At 43.7% G+C, this 20,627-nt stretch overlaps 1 protein-coding gene across 1 annotated transcript in view; it reads left to right on the forward strand.

The window, feature by feature from the left end:
- LOC120985918 (aminopeptidase N-like) overlaps positions 1-20,627 on the forward strand; it is a 105,624-nt gene that overhangs the window by 67,323 nt on the left and 17,674 nt on the right. Inside the window, exons 15-19 of the mRNA XM_040414139.1 lie at positions 8,156-8,211; positions 11,864-12,011; positions 12,950-13,041; positions 14,608-14,715; positions 15,450-15,617. Coding sequence (XP_040270073.1) covers positions 8,156-8,211; positions 11,864-12,011; positions 12,950-13,041; positions 14,608-14,715; positions 15,450-15,617 — 572 coding nt within the window. The remainder of the gene's footprint in view (positions 1-8,155; positions 8,212-11,863; positions 12,012-12,949; positions 13,042-14,607; positions 14,716-15,449; positions 15,618-20,627) is intronic.

Raw genomic sequence — 20,627 nt, forward strand, 5'->3', positions numbered from 1 at the left:
TATAGTCTGACCCTACCCTTCTGACTATGCGGTAGATTGCTTCATTTGGTTTTGGAAAGAGCTGGAGTGTAGTTCTCCCTGAGTTCCTGCTCATCCTTCTACAAAGTGGTCATCACTTCTACCCTTTATAGTTTGACCCTACCCTTCTGACTATGCAGTAGATTGCTTCATTTGGTTTTGGAAAGAGCTAGAGTGTGGTTCTCCCTGAGTTCCTGCTCATCCTTCTACAACAGAAGCTAAGTGTCTCCCTTGTTTGTATTTTGTCTTTCCCCTTGGTTGTAGTTACTAGGCCTCAGGAAGATGCTTGTTCCTTCATCTTGGAAAGAACGGTTTGTCTCAGCCCTGCCAATATCTTTAGAGCTACTCAGGGTCTCCAGGGCTTCCAGGTTCCTGTGTATGGGCATTTCTACCTTCAAGGGGTGCCCATACGGTTAGGAGTCAGTGCCAAGAGTAGGGTTCTTTAGGTGGTTACCCTTTCCCTTCCCTAGCATTGAGGCCTAGTGGATTTTCCCTTCCTTCCTGGTTGTCGGTGTGGTGTTTACTCCTTTACCTCATCCGTGACAATATCATATTAAACTGTAGTCAGGATCATAATCCCTGACCAGTAGAACAGAGAGTAGGATGAGGCAGCTCTTTCTCTCAGTGTTGTGAAGTAACTTGTCCTGCTGTGTGAGTAGGACAGGTTTTGTGTGCACTAACAGGATGGCGGCCATTTTGTTTCTCCTAATCATTGCTCCCTAGACAAAATGAGCCATTATAAGGTCTCATTCACACGACCGTGTGAAGCCCGTGCCCGTGCTTTGGACCGAAAATTGTGGTCCGCAATGCACGGGCACTGACCGTGACCCAGCCGCATGGGGATCGAGGACTTATTCACTTGAATGGGTCTGCGATCCCTCGATTCCGCAAAAAGATAGAGCATGTTCTATCTTATTGCGGTGCGGAGGCATGGAACAGAACCCCAGAAAGCACTCCGTAGTGCTTCCGTAGTGTTCTCTTCCGTGCTTCCGTTTCGCACTGTTCCGCATCTCCAGATTTGCGGACCCATTGAAGTGAGTGGGTCCGCATCCATGCGAATGCACACGGAACGGTGCCCATGTATTGCGGATCTGCAAATGTGGTCTGCAATACGGCAACGGGCAGCACACATTCCTGTGAACGAGCCCTAACTATTGAAAGTTATTTGGGAATATACAGTGGGATGCGAAAGTTTGGGCAACCTTGTTAATCGTCATGATTTTCCTGTATAAATCGTTGGTTGTTACGATAAAAAATGTCAGTTAAATATATCATATAGGAGACACACACAGTGATATTTGAGAAGTGAAATGAAGTTTATTGGATTTACAGAAAGTGTGCTATAATTGTTTAAGCAAAATTATTAGGCAGGTGCATAAATTTGGGCACTGTTGTCATTTTATTGATTCCAAAACCTTTAGAACTAATTATTGGAACTCAAATTGGCTTGGTAAGCTCAGTGACCCCTGACCTACATACACAGGTGAATCCAATTATGAGAAAGAGTATTTAAGGGGGTCAATTGTAAGTTTCCCTCCTATTTTAATTTTCTCTGAAGAGTAGAAACATGGGGGTCTCAAAACAACTCTCAAATGACCTGAAGACAAAGATTGTTCACCATCATGGTTTAGGGGAAGGATACAGAAAGCTGTCTCAGAGATTTCAGCTGTCTGTTTCCACAGTTAGGAACATATTGAGGAAATGGAAGACCACAGGCTCAGTTCAAGTTAAGGCTCGAAGTGGCAGACCAAGAAAAATCTTGGATAGACAGAAGCGACGAATGGTGAGAACAGTCAGAGTCAACTCACAGACCAGCACCAAAGACCTACAACATCATCTTGCTGCAGATGGAGTCACTGTGCATCGTTCAACCATTCGGCACACTTTACACAAGGAGATGCTGTATACGAGAGTGATGCAGAGGAAGCCTTTTCTCCGCCCACAGCACAAAAAGTGCCGCTTGAGGTGGGCTAAAGCACAGTTGGACAAGCCAGCTTCATTTTGGAATAAGGTGCTGTGGACTAAAACTAAAGTTGAGTTATTTGGCCATAACAAGGGGCGTTATGCATGGAGGAAAAAGAACACAGCATTCCAAGAAAAACACCTGCTACCTACAGTAAAATATGGTGGTGGTTCCATCATGCTGTGGGGCTGTGTGGCCAGTGCAGGGACTGGGAATCTTGTCAAAGTTGAGGGACGCATGGATTCCACTCAGTATCAGCAGATTCTGGAGACCAATGTCCAGGAATCAGTGACAAAGCTGAAGCTGCGCCGGGGCTGAATCTTTCAACAAGACAACGACCCTAAACACTGCTCAAAATCCACTAAGGCATTTATGCAGAGGAACAAGTACAACGTTCTGGAATGGCCATCTCAGTCCCCAGACCTGAATATAATTGAAAATCTGTGGTGTGACTTAAAGAGAGCTGTCCATGCTCGGAAGCCATTAAACCTGAATGGACTAATAATGTTTTGTAAAGAGGAATGGTCCAAAATACCTTCAACCAGAATCCAGACTCTCATTGGAACCTACAGGAAGCGTTTAGAGGCTGTAATTTCTGCAAAAGGAGGATCTACTAAATATTGATTTCATTTCTTTTTTGTGGTGCCCAAATTTATGCACCTGCCTAATTTTGTTTAAACAATTATAGCACACTTTCTGTAAATCCAATAAACTTCATTTCACTTCTCAAATATCACTGTGTGTGTCTCCTATATGATATATTTAACTGACATTTTTTATCGTAACAACCAACGATTTATACAGGAAAATCATGACGATTAACATGCTTGCCCAAACTTTCGCATCCCACTGTATTTATAATAAAGTAATATTTACATATTTTCATTTTCTTAATCCCCGGAGAACCCATATAATGACAGATAAATCTGATATGATTCTTTTGGTAGATCCTTGCCCACTGGTATTGGCACTAGTGATGTCGCGAACATAAAATTTTCAGTTCGCGAACAGCGAACGAGAACTTCCGCAAATGTTCGCGAACTGGCGAACCGGGCGAACCGCCATAGACTTCAATAGACAGGCGAATTTTAAAACCCACAGGGACTCTTTCTGGCCACAATAGTGATGAGAAAGTTGTTTCAAGGGGTCTAACACCTGGACTGTGGCATGCCGGAGGGGGATCTATGGCAAAACTCCCATGGAAAATTACGTAGTGGACGCAGAGTCGGGTTTTAATCCATAAAGGGCATAAATCAACTAACATTCCTAAATTGTTTGGAATAACGTGCTTTAAAACATCCAGTGTGTGTATACGATCAGGTATGATGTTGTATCGATCAGGTAGTGTAAGGGTTACGCCCGCATCACAGACATTGACAGACCAAACTCCCCTTTTAATGCACCGCAAACAGTTCATTTGCACAACCGCAAACTCCCCATTTGCACAAGGTTGGATACCAAGCTAGCCACGTCCCGGTGATGTCATTGAAGGTTTCTTCCTCCACCCAGCCACGTACAACACCAAGGGTCCCCGAAAGGTCAATTGAATTGATTTTTCGAACGGGGAGATGGTTAAAAAAACGCTGGCTCCCTCCCCTTTGTTTTTATCCACGGTGACTGCGTCTGCGCCGTGCAATTTACTGTCACACCCGATATGAGTGGTATTTTCTGTAGTACTATTCTCATCAGTTTAATCCCTCTAACGTCCCCAATCTGGGTGCCATTTATTGAATAGATTTTTCGAACGGGGAGATGGTATCAGTGGTTGGCACTGGCAGTGGGCACACTACAGTCAGTAGAAGCGGGCCTGACACACACTGGCAGCAGGCAAGCAACTGAAATTACACTAAAGTGTAAAAATTAAATGCCTTATTTATCGGCAAGCTACTGTGCCACCCGGTATGAGTGGTTGGCACTGGCAGTGGGCACACTACAGTCAGTGGAAGAGGGCCTGACACACACTGGCAGCAGGCAAGCAACTGAATTTAGACTACTGTCTAAAAATTAAATGCCTTATTTATCGGCAAGCTACTGTGCCACCCGGTATGAGTGGTTGGCACTGGTAGTGGGCACACTACAGTCAGTGGAAGCGGGCCTGACACACACTGGCAGCAGGCAAGCAACTGAATTTAGACTACTGTCTAAAAATTAAATGCCTTATTTATCGGCAAGCTACTGTGCCACCCGGTATCAGTGGTTGGCACTGGCAGTGGGCACACTACAGTCAGTTGAAGTCGGCCTGACACACACTAGCAGCAGGCAAGCAGCTGAAATTACACTAAAGTGTAAAAATTAAATGCCTTTTTTATGCAAAGTCCTGTGCCAGCCGGTATGAGTGGTGGGCACTGGCAGTGGGCACACTACAGTCAGTGGAAGTCAGCCTGACACACACTGGCAGGCAACTAACCTTAGATTAAAGTGTAAAAATTAAGTGCCTATTTTTTAAGCAAAGTCCTGTGCCACTCGGTATGACAGGGGTGGGCACTGGCAGTGGGCACACTACAGTCAGTTGAAGTCGGCCTGACACACACTAGCAGCAGGCAAGCAGCTGAAATTACATTAAAGTGTAAAAATTAAATGCCTTTTTTAAGCAAAGTCCTGTGCCAGCCGGTATGAGTGGTGGGCACTGGCAGTGGGCACACTACAGTCAGTGGAAGTCAGCCTGACACACACTGGCAGGCAACTAACCTTAGATTAAAGTGTAAAAATTAAGTGCCTATTTTTTAAGCAAAGTCCTGTGCCACTCGGTATGACAGGGGTGGGCACTGGCAGTGGGCACACTACAGTCAGTGGAAGTCAGCCTGACACACACTGGCAGGCAACTAACCTTAGATTAAAGTGTAAAAATTAAGTGCCTATTTTTTAAGCAAAGTCCTGTGCCACTCGGTATGACAGGGGTGGGCACTGGCAGTGGGCACACTACAGTCAGTTGAAGTCGGCCTGACACACACTAGCAGCAGGCAAGCAGCTGAAATTACATTAAAGTGTAAAAATTAAATGCCTTTTTTAAGCAAAGTCCTGTGCCAGCCGGTATGAGTGGTGGGCACTGGCAGTGGGCACACTACAGTCAGTGGAAGTCAGCCTGACACACACTGGCAGGCAACTAACCTTAGATTAAAGTGTAAAAATTAAGTGCCTATTTTTTAAGCAAAGTCCTGTGCCACTCGGGATGACAGGGGTGGGCACTGGCAGTGGGCACACTACAGTCAGTTGAAGTCGGCCTGACACACACTGGCAGGCAACTAACCTTAGATTAAAGTGTAAAAATGAAGTGCCTTTTTTTTAAGCAAAGTCCTGTGCCACACGGGATGACAGGGGTGGGCACTGGCAGTGGGCACACTACAGTCAGTTGAAGTCGGCCTGACACACACTAGCAGCAGGCAAGCAGCTGAAATTACACTAAAGTGTAAAAATTAAATGCCTTTTTTATGCAAAGTCCTGTGCCAGCCGGTATGAGTGGTGGGCACTGGCAGTGGGCACACTACAGTCAGTGGAAGTCAGCCTGACACACACTGGCAGGCAACTAACCTTAGATTAAAGTGTAAAAATTAAGTGCCTATTTTTTAAGCAAAGTCCTGTGCCACTCGGTATGACAGGGGTGGGCACTGGCAGTGGGCACACTACAGTCAGTTGAAGTCGGCCTGACACACACTAGCAGCAGGCAAGCAGCTGAAATTACATTAAAGTGTAAAAATTAAATGCCTTTTTTAAGCAAAGTCCTGTGCCAGCCGGTATGAGTGGTGGGCACTGGCAGTGGGCACACTACAGTCAGTGGAAGTCAGCCTGACACACACTGGCAGGCAACTAACCTTAGATTAAAGTGTAAAAATTAAGTGCCTATTTTTTAAGCAAAGTCCTGTGCCACTCGGGATGACAGGGGTGGGCACTGGCAGTGGGCACACTACAGTCAGTTGAAGTCGGCCTGACACACACTGGCAGGCAACTAACCTTAGATTAAAGTGTAAAAATGAAGTGCCTTTTTTTTAAGCAAAGTCCTGTGCCACACGGGATGACAGGGGTGGGCACTGGCAGTGGGCACACTACAGTCAGTTGAAGTCGGCCTGACACACACTAGCAGCAGGCAAGCAGCTGAAATTACACTAAAGTGTAAAAATTAAATGCCTTTTTTATGCAAAGTCCTGTGCCAGCCGGTATGAGTGGTGGGCACTGGCAGTGGGCACACTACAGTCAGTGGAAGTCAGCCTGACACACACTGGCAGGCAACTAACCTTAGATTAAAGTGTAAAAATTAAGTGCCTATTTTTTAAGCAAAGTCCTGTGCCACTCGGGATGACAGGGGTGGGCACTGGCAGTGGGCACACTACAGTCAGTTGAAGTCGGCCTGACACACACTGGCAGGCAACTAACCTTAGATTAAAGTGTAAAAATGAAGTGCCTTTTTTTTAAGCAAAGTCCTGTGCCACACGGGATGACAGGGGTGGGCACTGGCAGTGGGCACACTACAGTCAGTTGAAGTCGGCCTGACACACACTAGCAGCAGGCAAGCAGCTGAAATTACACTAAAGTGTAAAAATTAAATGCCTTTTTTATGCAAAGTCCTGTGCCAGCCGGTATGAGTGGTGGGCACTGGCAGTGGGCACACTACAGTCAGTGGAAGTCAGCCTGACACACACTGGCAGGCAACTAACCTTAGATTAAAGTGTAAAAATTAAGTGCCTTTTTTTTAAGCAAAGTCCTGTGCCACACGGGATGACAGGGGTGGGCACTGGCAGTGGGCACACTACAGTCAGTTGAAGTCGGCCTGACACACACTAGCAGCAGGCAAGCAGCTGAAATTACACTAAAGTGTAAAAATTAAATGCCTTTTTTATGCAAAGTCCTGTGCCAGCCGGTATGAGTGGTGGGCACTGGCAGTGGGCACACTACAGTCAGTGGAAGTCAGCCTGACACACACTGGCAGGCAACTAACCTTAGATTAAAGTGTAAAAATTAAGTGCCTTTTTTTAAGCAAAGTCCTGTGCCACACGGAATGACAGGGGTGAGCACTGGCAGTGGGCACACTACAGTCTGTGGGCCTGCAGCTCCTCACACACAGGCAGGCCAGGCAACTGCAATATGTATATAAAGGAAAAAAAAAAAGCAGACTAATGTTGCAGCCCTAAAAAGGGCTTTTTGGGGTGCTGTCAGGACGCTGTCCTTACAGCAGAGATCAGATGAGTCTTTCAGGACTGGAGTGGACACTGAATTCACTAGCCTAGCTATCGATTTCCCAATTAAATCAGCAGCAGTTACAGTCTCCCTCCTCTCACTAAGACTGCAGCTTCAGAATGAATCTAAAATGGATGCTGTGCAGGAGGTGGGAGGGTCTGGGAGGGAGGGTATGCTGCTGATTGGCTGGAATGTGTCTGCTGACTGTGAGGTACAGGGTCAAAGTTTGCTCAATGATGATGTATAGGGGGCGGACCGAACATCGCATGTGTTCGCCCGGCAGAGGCGAACGCGAACAAGCTATGTTCGCCGGGAACTGTTCGCCGTCGGATAGTTCGGGCCATCTCTAATTGGCACCTGGTATTAGGGTTAGAGATTGGGGTTAGGGTTAGTATACCATTGCCGAAATTAGTCACTAGGGTCTGCACAGTGTACTGTGCACAAAATATTGCGCTGCATAAGTGCTTATGCAGACGAATGTAAGGGCTTTGTGCCCGTACTGCAAACCATAAACGTGGGTGCACAATATATGGGCATCGGCCGTTTGCATTCCGTGTTGTGGATGCGGACCCATTCAAGGCAATATACGGCAAGATACGGCAAAAGATAGGACATGTTCTATCTTTTGCGGAACGGAGGCATGGATCAGAAGAACTATGAAGTGCTTCTGTGGGCTTTCGGGTCAAAAGATAAGTCATGTCCTATCTTTTGCAGTAGATCGAGGACCTATTCACGTCAATGGGTCTGCATCCAGAGCACGTAGTGCATACAGCCAATGCCCATGCATTGTGGACTGCTATTTGCAGACTGCACTGGCATGGAGCCCTTATATTTGTCTGCATGAGCTCTAACTGGCACATGGTATCACACCTTGCAGTATTGTTCGTATCAGTTATGACTTAGTGTCACGGCTTATAATATATTGCTGATTGTTTACAATTATAGAAACAAGAAATGGCACTTAATTCTTGTTTTTTTTCTCCTCTTTTTTTTTTTTTTTTACAGCGCATTCCTGTTATTAACCGAGCTCAGATCATTGATGATGCATTTAATTTAGCCAGGTGAGCATAAATGTTTTATGACATTGGCCATTAGTGCACTTATATGCCATATTTAAATTTATGTTATTGGTAACATTTTAGAATTCCTAAACACAGAAATTGATTTTTTAAAGGGGTTAAGATGATACATCCCCTTTAATAAATCTTTTCTATGTACCCCTCTTAAGACTTCTCGCTTTTGCACTTGCTCTGGTGGATCTGGTCCATCCATTTACGGTTTTACACATTTACCTGCATGTAAGGCCTCATGCACACGACCGTTGTGTGCATTCGTGGCCGTTGTGCCATTTTCATTTTTATTTTCGCGGACCCATTGACTTTCAATGGGTCCGTGGAAAAATCGGAAAATGCACCGTTTTGCAGCCGCATCCGTGATCCGTGTTTCCTGTCCGTCAAAAAACTATGACCTGTCCTATTTTTTTGACGGACAACGGTTCACGAACCCATTAAAGTCAATGGGTCCGTGAAAAAACACGGATGCACACAAGATTGGCATCCGCGTCCGTGGTCCGTGGCCGTAGGCTACTTTCACACAGACGGATCCGCAGATCCGTCTGCATAAAAGCTTTTTCAGAGCTGAGTTTTCACTTCATGAAAACTCAGATCCGACAGTAAATTCTAAAACAGAGACGTTCCCATAGTGATGGGGACGCTTCTAGTTAGAATATACTACGAACTGTGTACATGACTGCCCCCTGCTGCCTGGCAGCACCCGATCTCTTACAGGGGGCTGTGATCCGCACAATTAACCCCTCAGGTGCTGCACCTGAGGGGTTAATTGTGCGTATCATAGCCCCCTGTAAGAGATGATGTGCTGCCAGGCAGGAGGGGGCACACCCCCCTCCCTCGCCAGTTTTAAATTCATTGGTGGCCAGTGGGCCCCCCCTCCCTCCCCTGTATTACTGTCCATTCATTGGTGGCCAGTGGGCCCCCCCCTCCCTCCCCCTCCTAATTAAAATCTCCCCCCTATCATTGGAGGCAGCGGAGAGTTCCGATCAGAGTCCCAGTTTAATCGCTGTGGCTATGATCGGTAACCATGGCAACCAGGACGCTACTGCAGTCCTGGTACCCATGGTTACTTAGCAATTTTTAGAAGCATTATACTTACCTGCGAGCTGCGATGTCTGTGACCGGCCGGGCGCTCCTCCTACTGTTAAGTGAAAGGTCTGTGCGGTGCATTGCTTATAGCACAGACCTGTCACTTACCAGTAGGAGGAGCGCCCGGCCGGTCACAGACATAGCAGCTCGCAGGTAAGTATAATGCTTCTAAAAATTGCTAAGTAACCATGGCAACCAGGACTAGTTACCAGTTACCGTTTGGAGCCCCAGCGATAAAACTGGGACTCCGATCGGAACTCTCCGCTGCCACCAATGATGAGGGGTCGGTCATTTTAATTAGGGGGGGAGGGGGGGCGGCCGCACTGGCCACCAATGTCTTAAATACAAGTGAGGGAGGGAGGGGGGGCCGGCCGCACTGGCCACCAATGTGTTAAATACAAGGGAGGGAGGGGGGGCCGGCCGCACTGGCCACCAATGTCCTTAAATACAAGGGAGGGAGGGAGGGGGGGCCGGCTGCACTGGCCACCAATGAGTTAAATACAGGGGAGGGAGGCAGCAGGGGGCAGTCATGTACACAGTTCTTTTAGTATATTCTAACCTGAAGCGTCCCCATCACCATGGGAACGCCTCTGTGTTAGAATATACTGTCGGATCTGAGTTTCACGATCTAACTCAAATCCGGTGGTATATTCTAACATAGAAGCGTTCCCATGGTGATCGGGACGCTTCAAGTTAAAATATACCATCGGATTGGAGAAAACTCAGATCCGATGGTATAAAAGGGACTCCTGACTTTACATTGAAAGTCAATGGGGGACGGATCCGTTTGCAATTGCATCATATTGTGTCAACGTCAAACGGATCCATCCCCATTGACTTGCATTGTAATTCAGGACGGATCCGTTTGGCTCCGCACGGCCAGGCGGACACCAAAACGACTTTTTTTTCATGTCCGTGGATCCTCCAAAAATCAAGGAAGACCCACGGATGAAAAAACGGTCACGGATCACGGACCTACGGACCCCATTTTTGCGGACCTTAAAAACGGTTGTGTGCATGAGGCCTAATACTAAGTATCCCCTGACTTTGTTCAATCCCTGACCTGCTAAATTCCTTCTCAGACATCTGTCCCTTTTCCTTTCCTGTCTTGCAGCTGTTTCCTCTACTCTGACTTTGTTATCTCCTTAATCTTTCCCATTTGTTTCAGCTGCAGTGCCCCTACCCTAAAGAAAACCTGTCATAATTCCTGACGTGTATGTTTTACAAAATACTTGTATTCCACATTAAAAGGCCATTTTGGAACATATTTTCTTATTACTCTATTGTTAATGAATGAATTGCCAACTGGGTGTTACCAAATGGGGGTTATGTCTCTGCACAGTCTAGCACTGTCCAATTAGTGCTGTCAGTGTCAGACGTTGCAGGGGCACACCTCTAACTGGTAACACCCAGTTGGTAAACTTTAAAAACAGTGGAGGGGCACAACATAGAGTCATAAGAATTTATGATCCTGGATTGTTATGGCATGCGGAATGGAAGTAGTTATTAAAACAGACATGTCATATGATACCAGATACAGAGTTAAGTATGTAGTCCCTTACTCAGTTAGCAGCTATTGCCAAGAAAAAAATCAATAATTGGAAATCAATTTGGGAACATTTATATTACAGTATGTTTATTTGGCCCTATAACACAAAGAATGTAGTGATTTCTTACAAGTGAATCTTATTAAGTCTATTTTGGGGTAACTGTAACTATGAAGGGGTTTTACTGAGATTTTGATATTGATGGACTATCCTCACTCTGGTGAGCTCCGCAGCCTCTTCCTGGGACAATGACGTCACATGCATTGATCGCATGGCCTAGGCACAGCTCACTCCAGATCAAGTGAATGTGGCTGAGCTGCAATACCAAGCACAGCTGCTATGGATGGTGCTGTGCTTGGTACGCTGCGAGGAGACCACCGCACTCAGCAGTGTCAGACCCCCGTTCTGATATTAATATAGTGATCAGTATCAAGATCTCAGAAAACTCCTTTATACTTAGCATTATAATTTCCTGGGTGGTAAAGTGTACTTATTGTCATATATTTTATACATTAGTAATCTATGGGAATACATTAAATGTTGTAATAGATCTTATTACGAAAAGGTGGCATTTTCCTTCTCTTTCATCGGCATATAGTTTCTTTTCTCAGCTTGCAGGCTCTCTGTAAATTCTCCAAAAACAACTTTTTCACCAAAAATCTGTATGTGCACAAAATAATAAATGCTAAACAGAGAGGAGAGAGGTGGATAGGAATCTAGCAGTATCTCACCCCCAGTGTCTGTGTGAGATCCATGTGTGATAGAGTAGGGGAAGCTGTGACAGGGTAGGGGAAGCTCAGAGTACACATCATGGCTGTCAAAGGGCATCATGAGGAGCCTACCCACTCAGCATAAAACACGGAGGGAGAAATGTCCATTTACAAAAACCAGAACAGAAAAGACCCAAAATATACAGGTTACATACAAGATTTCTGACTGCACTGCATCGAATATACATCTACAACAGTGCAAGTAGGGATTTTGATTTTGTTTTCATTGGCTTTCAGAGCTCAGATAATAAGTACTACAAGAGCGCTTGAAACAACAAAATTTCTGTCCAAGGATGTGGAGTACATGCCATGGCAGGCAGCTGTCAGCAGTCTCAGTTACTTTACACAGATGTTCGATCGCTCAGATGTGTACGGACCAATGAAGGTAAATCAGCAGAATCTTTTATCTTTCTTGTTAATACAGTGAAATGTAATTCATGTTCAATTCATTACAGAACCAAAATCAATTTTAGTCCAAGATCACACAGAACAGATACAGTATGTAATATTTGATAGGCTTCTCTGAGCCAAATTCAACAGGGCAGTCCCCTCCAGGTAGCCCGGATTCAGCTAGCACAGTCCTGCTGTCCTTGGAATCTAGTCCTACCAAGTCTCAGAAGGTCCTTAGAGCCGGATACCAATCTGGACTTTGAAAACTACAGTAAGAGCTGAGGGGTTCCTGGAAGGGGACTGAGCAAAATCCCCACACAAAAAGGAAATCCTCAAATGTATCACCAAACAAAATGGCTTCTTCAAGGGTATCATGGATATGTTAGTGGTGCCCTTAAATACTTTGATATTGTGTTATACCTGTGGTGCTATAATTCATACAATAATACCTGTCGGAGGCATCAAAGTTGGCTAATCTGAATCAGCACTGGAGCTCAGCATTTCCCTACAATTACTGCGTGCATGCTACACTGTTACGCATGAGCAGTGCAAGTGCTGGCAAAGAGTTACAGATGGCAAAGAAAGTTTATACTGCAATGTAAATGGGGTAAAAATGAAACCCAAAAAACAAATCCCCCAAAATTGTAAAATCATTGTCTTTTTTTGAAATTCCCTCCAAAGTTTTCAAATATATCATATGCATTCCAATATGTTGCCATAACAATTCTACTCACCCTGCCGGAAAAAAAAAGCCGTAATACAGCTACATTGAAAAATAAAGAAAAGTTTTGCAAGGGTAGGGGGGGGGGTTAAAAAATGAAAATCACTGCATTACCGAGGGGTTAAACTACAGTTTAATATTGTTAATTGCACCATACAATGATATTATATTGCATCAAGGTCATTGTTCATTATGCAAACTTTCTCCAACAGACTTACATGAAGCAACAGGTTACTCCACTATTTACTCATTTTAAAACCCTAACAAGTAACTGGACTGACAGACCTGCCACTTTAACAGAACAGTAAGTACAATCGCTATGAAACCTGACTGATTGTGGACCTATAATTATTACAATTGCTTCCTAAAAATAGGGAAAAAACTTTCATGGGGGACAGTTCAAACTAATAATAGACATTTTTGAAGTGCAAAAGTTTTTATAATTCTAATATATTTGCCATAACGCCGTGTTCACATCTGCATTGGAGGCTCCTCCTTCACAGATTACGGTACATTAAAAAAGCGGGAAAAATTGGAGAGCACGCTGCATTTTCTTTCTGGTAAAAAAATGAAACCCATGATGGAAACCCGATGGACCCCATTATAATCCATGAGGCCCATTAAGTACTGCCAGGATCTGCCATGTGGAACAGTAGATAATAGTGCAGATGTGACCCCAGAGTTAATTTCAGTTTTAAGTAATAAAATAAGTAATATAATAAAAGTTTAAAAAAAATAGCGGCAGTAAATGTTTTTTTTGTTTTTTTTTAAATGGTATCAAACAAGAAAATATAATTCATGTATTCCTTTATCATGCATTTATGATTTGTGCATTCCTTTTAGAAGTGAGCAAGAAACATTGAAGAAATGTTTTCCATTGAACCATTTTTAGCTTGTTGATCCTTAAAGGGGTTTTCTAGCCTGGGGATATTAATGACCTATCCCATGATAACAGTCATAGCGATGCTGAATATCCTCCTGTGGTATGTCATTCCAAGCTCAACTTGGACTTGTAGTTCGGCCAAGGCGGTTGTTGGCTGCTATGCGTGGAGGATTCATCACCCTATCCAGTCCCTGACATTCTCGATGGGGGCAAGATCTGTTGATTGGGATGGCCCAAGGAGCTGATGGATTCCCTGACAAGCACATTGTGTAGCATGGGCAGTGTGTGGAAAGCATTATCTTGTTGGAATGGCATGTATTCACAAAAAGGCAGTAGGCTGGTTCCACTATATCCTGGACATATCAAAGGCTGCTTAATGTTCAATACATAAATACCAGATTGGAATGGACATGGTAGATAATCATACCCAACACCATGGCACCTGGTGCTAGTCCTGTGTGTCTCAGCACTATACACAATGGCAGTAAGCGCTCCCCAGCACCACCTGCATCCAGGAATCTCCTCCTTGCTCACGACGTTACAGTGCTGTAATCTCGCGATGCACGAGCTAGCACATGCGCAGTTCGTTCACTGAGGCTGGTGCCAGCAAAGGGAACAAACACTTTCCCAGGACTGTGCTAGCTCGCGCATCAAGAGATTATGGCACTGTAACTTCGTGAGCAAGGAGGAGATTCCTGGATGCAGGTGGTGCTGGGCTCCTTCACAGGGAGCGTGGCTGGGCTCCTTAACCGTAAGTAACCACAACTTGGTCACCTTACTTGGCTAATTTACATATCTATAAAATCATTTTTTAAACTAAATAAAACCACACAGAGCTATGGGACAGGTATATTGCGGACATGTTAGCGGAGATCTATCCGTGCATGTCCGCAGCTCTAAAGGGTAAAACTAGGTGACAGATTCCCTTTAAATTTGTAGGTGCCTATGTTTGTTTTTTTTGTTTATTTATTTATTTATTGCCAACAGATACAATGAAATTAATGCAGTCAGCATGGCTTGTAGCTATGGAATCCCAGAATGTGGAGAACTGGCCACCAGACTCTTTAACGAGTGGAGAAATTCAAATGTCAATGGGTATGTGTTCAGAAACTGCAGATTATTATACTATAGGTTGAAACATTGCATACTCCACATAGTGCACTTATGTTATAGTCATTAGGGGAGATTTATCAAACTGGTGTAAAGTAAAACTGGCTTAGTTGCCCATAGCAACCAGATTCCACCTTTCATTTTCCAAAGGCGCTCTGAAAAATCCAGTTTCCTTTTGCACCAGGTTTGATAAATCTCCCCTAATATTTTTATGTATAGTGGTATGCATATTTGTGATAGAATGACACATTTTCTGGGAATGCCGATTGAATACCCTTAAAATGCTGAAAAAACTCAAAAGGGTATCCAGCTATTTCAGGTTATCATACATCGACAGGATAGATCATAGGCGTCCCACCAATCAAAATGGAGGCCCGATGCCCCAGAGCCCCCTAAAATAAATGAAGCAGCAGGCCGCTCATGCACACTGCAACTTCATTCATCTCTATGTGACCTGCTAGAAATAGTCGAATGCTATACTCGGTTGGGGAATAACTTGAAATAACAGGAATACCGCTGACCACAGATTGTGCTGTGGTTGGGATACAGAATTGGTATAAGTTGCTTGGTCATTTGGTTTTTGTTTCATGCACCAGCAGTACAGCTTTTATTATTGCTTATATTATTGTACTAGCCCAATGCCATTAGTGGTATGGTAAACTCTCTTGTGAAACTGATACCATGTTCATTGATGGTATTTTGTGTGTCTATGTGAATAGGATTCATCCAAATCTGAGGTCCACCATCTACTGCAATGCCATAGCTCAAGGGGGAGAAGAAGAGTGGAATTTCTTATGGGAACAGTTCACGAAGACCACTAATGCGCAAGAGGCTGACAAACTCCGGGCAGCGCTGGCGTGTAGTAGGGAACCCTGGATCCTGAATAGGTAAACTGAGTTTGTAAAATCTAATGCATTTTTAACAAGTTTCTGTTTTTTTGTTTTCTTTAAAGCTGACATTCTGCTTAAAGGGGTTATCTGACTCTTTGTAGCTGATGACCTATCCTCTGGATAGTTCGTCAGCATCTGATTGGTGGGGGTCTAACACCTGGGACTCCTGTTGTTCAGCTGTTTGAGAAGGCAGCGGCACTCCTGGGAGTGCCACAGCCTTCTCACTGGTTACCTTAGACGAGTGACGTCAAAACCCAAACAACTGATCAGCGGCTTTCCCGGGTGTCAGATCCCCACCGATCAGATACTGAAGACCTATCCAGAGAACAGGTCATTAGTTACAAATTGTTGGATAACCATTTTAACAAACAATCCCACCAACTAAACTGCCTGACCAGTTTTTATAAAGAACTGACTCCCTATTGGTTGAGCACAATGGCAAGTGATTGGCTGAATACAGCTGGTTATGCCATCAACATGCAGTTTCGGCCGATGAACAGCTGAGGTTTTCCAGCATGGCGGATTACATTTTCAGCAGACAACAGTCTGCCGTTGGTGTTCAAGAACGCTAATTCACGCTAGTTTTTCAAACGACAGTTGGCCAGAATGACCGAAATCTGCCATTCCGGAAGACTTTAATCTCATGTGTATGGCCACCTTTTGGCTCCTACAGTGGCTGTCATGGCTCTGACCAACTTATTCGTTAGCAATGTATTAGGAGATGAGGTTCATAGTGAGGATTAACAATTACAAGTATCTAAGTACCGTAGTTCATGGCACCTCATTTATTCTGTTTGCCTTTTTGCTATGAGTCATTGGCCTTCAAAAATCTACTGCCTGAGTCAAAATGCACAACATCTTACTTTTTTGGCTTTGTTTAAAGGAGTTTTCTGAGATTCTGATATTGATGACCTATCATTAGGATATGTTATCGATATCTGATCAGTCAGATTCCATCAATTGATCAGCTGTTTGAGAAGGCCAAGGCGCCCCGGTGAGCACCACAGCCTCCTAGCAGCTTACCAAGCACAATGTTGTCCAATGTTCATGTGCTTAGCACTGCAGCTCAGCCTCATTGCCTTGAATGGGACCGAGCTGCATTTAGGCCACGTGTCTGATGAACATGAGGCTACAACACTATGGTCTCTTCAAACAGCTGATTGGTGGGGGCGCCAGCAGTTGGGCCCCCCTGATCTAATATTGATGACCTATCCTGAGGATATTAGTGTTGATCACGAATATTCGAATTTCGAATTTTTATCGCGAATATAGGTACTTCGAAAATAATTTCGTATATTCGATATTTATTTATTTTTTAATATTCGATTTTTTTTTATCTGTACACATGATCCCTCCCTGCTTCTAGCTTGTGGGCCAATAAGAAGGCTGCAATATACTTGACTTTAGGAGTAGTGTTGTTTGCGAATTTTGCTCTATATTCTTTTTTTTTTTCGAATATTCGCTATATTGCTATATATTCTTGTTTTAGCAATATAGCGAATATTCAAAAAAAACTAATATAGAGCAATTTAGCTAATATAGCGCTATAATCTTTTTTTATAGTTGTCATTTTTTTCCAATCTGAACTTCAGATGAGAAAAAAATTGCAACTATTAGACAAAGAAGATTATAGCACTATATTAGCTAAATTGCTCTATATTCATTTTTTTTCGAATATTCGCTATATTGCTATATATTCTTGTTTTAGAATATTACGAATATTCGAAAAAACGAAGTTATAGCAATATAGCGAATATTCAAAAAAAAAACAAACAAATATAGAGCAATTTAGCTAATATAGTGCTATAATATTCTTTGTCTAAAAAATGAAAAATTCGCAATAAAAATTAGAAAATTTGAAAATTCTAATACGAAAATTCACATATTACACGATCATTACCTTGCCGATTTTTTGAGTAAAAAAAATTGGAGAATATAACGAATATTCAAATTTGCGAATATTCGATGAATATTCTACAAAATATTCACGAAATATTGCGAATTCGAATATGACCCCTGCCGCTCATCACTAATCAATATAAGAAAAGCAGACAACCCCTTTAAGGCATCTGACAGATAGCTAGCACTGATGCCTTGCAGAGCTGGGGTCCTAGATGCGAGTCCAACCTGGGCAACATCTACATGGAGTTTGTATGTTCTCCCCATGTTTGTGTGGGTTTCCTCCAAGTTAGTGTTGAGCGAACAGTTCGAGCATAGTTCGGGTCCGTACCGAATTTTGGGGTGTTCGTGACACGGACCCGAACCCGAACTTTTTCGTAAAAGTTCGGGTTCGTCGTTCGGCATGTATTTTGGCGCATTTTGAAAGGCTGCAAAGCAGCCAATCAACATGCATCATACTACTTGCCCTAAGATGCCATCGCAGCCATGCCTACTATTGGCAAGGCTGTGATTGGCCAAGTGCAGCATGTGACTCAGCCTCTTTATAAGCTTGTGCGCACGTCGGGAAGTGCTCACTCCCGATGTGAATAGAACAGGGATAGACGCAGCTGATGCTAGGGCGAGAATAGGCAGGGATAATTGAATAACTGGAAGCAAATTTCTCTCCTCCACCTGTGATTCATCTGAACAACTGCAGCTGAGCTGCTTTTTTGATAGGGATTGGCTATTTTTAGAGTGGCCAGAGTGATTTTTCCATCCACATGTACCTGGGCTGACCGCCGGCCGCCATTTTGCGACTTGTAGTGCTGCAGCAGAAGCTGCCACAGTGTGCATTCCAAAGCTCCAAACAAGTCAGACATCTACACCTGGGATTCAGACCAATAGCGATTTAGCAGCACAGTCCAAGGCTATTTTTTTTAAAGATTGTGCAGACCATTTTGTGGCACATGTTACTGGGCTGATAGGCGGCGGCCATCTTGGGACTAGTGCTGCAGCACAATCTCTCCCAACGTCCATTAATCACTTGTAATAGTGGTCTGTGCCATAGAAATCCTACATCAGGGACTTGGGTGTGCTTGTGTCACCCCTACTAATACCAGTCCACCTGTAATCCATACAGTGAAAAGCCATAAAGTATTCCAGTGAGGGAATTTTTTTTTTATTTAAAAAAGGCCAAGTTAGTTTATCTGGCGTTCAATATACTAGATACAGTTAGGCCTGCGTTTCATACATCTGGAATTAGCAAACTAATGTGCTGGGGTTGGGAAAACATATATGTACCCATACTAGAATCTGTCAAAGAAAGCGGTACTCACATATAACAGTCATTCCATCTGTAATCCATACAGTCAAAAGACAGAAAGTATTCCAGTGAGGGAATTTTTTTTATTTAAAAAAGGCCAAGTTAGTTTATCTGGCGTTCAATATACTAGATACAGTTAGGCCTGCGTTTCATACATCTGGAATTAGCAAACTAATGTGCTGGGGTTGGGAAAACATATATGTACCCATACTAGAATCTGTCAAAGAAAGCGGTACTCACATATAACAGTCATTCCATCTGTAATCCATACAGTCAAAAGACTGAAAGTATTCCAGTGAGGGAATTTTTTTTATTTAAAAAAGGCCAAGTTAGTTTATCTGGCGTTCAATATACTAGATACAGTTAGGCCTGCGTTTCATACATCTGGAATTAGCAAACTAATTTGCTGGGGTTGGGAAAACATATATGTACCCATACTAGAATCTGTCAAAGAAAGCGGTACTCACATATAACAGTCATTCCATCTGTAATCCATACAGTCAAAAGACTGAAAGTATTCCAGTGAGGGAATTTTTTTTATTTAAAAAAGGCCAAGTTAGTTTATCTGGCGTTCAATATACTAGATACAGTTAGGCCTGCGTTTCATACATCTGGAATTAGCAAACTAATGTGCTGGGGTTGGGAAAACATATATGTACCCATACTAGAATCTGTCAAAGAAAGCGGTACTCACATATAACAGTCATTCCATCTGTAATCCATACAGTCAAAAGACTGAAAGTATTCCAGTGAGGGAATTTTTTATTTATTTAAAAAAGGCCAAGTTAGTTTATCTGGCGTTCAATATACTAGATACAGTTAGGCCTGCATTTCATACATCTGGAATTAGCAAACTAATGTGCTGGGGTTGGGAAAACATATATGTACCCATACTAGAATCTGTCAAAGAAAGCGGTACTCACATATAACAGTCATTCCATCTGTAATCCATACAGTCAAAAGACTGAAAGTATTCCAGTGAGGGAATTTTTTTTTTATTTAAAAAAGGCCAAGTTAGTTTATCTGGCGTTCAATATACTAGATACAGTTAGGCCTGCGTTTCATACATCTGGAATTAGCAAACTAATGTGCTGGGGTTGGGAAAACATATATGTACCCATACTAGAATCTGTCAAAGAAAGCGGTACTCACATATAACAGTCATTCCATCTGTAATCCATACAGTCAAAAGACTGAAAGTATTCCAGTGAGGGGATTTTGCTTATAAAAAATAATATATTTCATTGTGGTGCGAGTTGAATCGCAACAATGAAGAAAAATACTATTAAGGGACGAGGACGCGGTCGTGGTGGTGTCCGTGGAGCCTCTGTTGCTGGTAGAGGACGTGGCCGTTCGGCCCCAGGCGCACACAGTAGGGAACGAACTCCCTCAACTAGCCGGCAGAATGTACCGCAATATCTCGTGGGGCCCAATGCCGCTCTTAGGATGGTAAGGCCTGAGCAGGTACAGGCATTAATCGATTGGGTGGCCGACAGTGCTTCCAGCACGTTCACCACATGGTCTTCCACCCAGTCTTCTGCGGAAAGCGCACAGGTGGCACCTGAAAACCAAGCCCATCAGTCTGTCACATCACCCCCAAGCATATCAGGGAAACGGTCTGAGCCACAAGTTATGCAGCAGTCTCTTCTTCTGTTTGAAGACTCTGCTTCCAGGGTTTCCCAGGGGCGTCCACCTAGCCCTTCCCCAGTGGAGGAAGACATACCATACACTGACGCACAACCACTTATGTCTCCAGATGAAGAGGACATGGGAATACCACCACAGCAGAGTCACCGACTCTCTGA

Source organism: Bufo bufo, chromosome 1 (assembly GCF_905171765.1).
Source record: "Bufo bufo chromosome 1, aBufBuf1.1, whole genome shotgun sequence".
Taxonomy (NCBI): domain Eukaryota; kingdom Metazoa; phylum Chordata; class Amphibia; order Anura; family Bufonidae; genus Bufo; species Bufo bufo.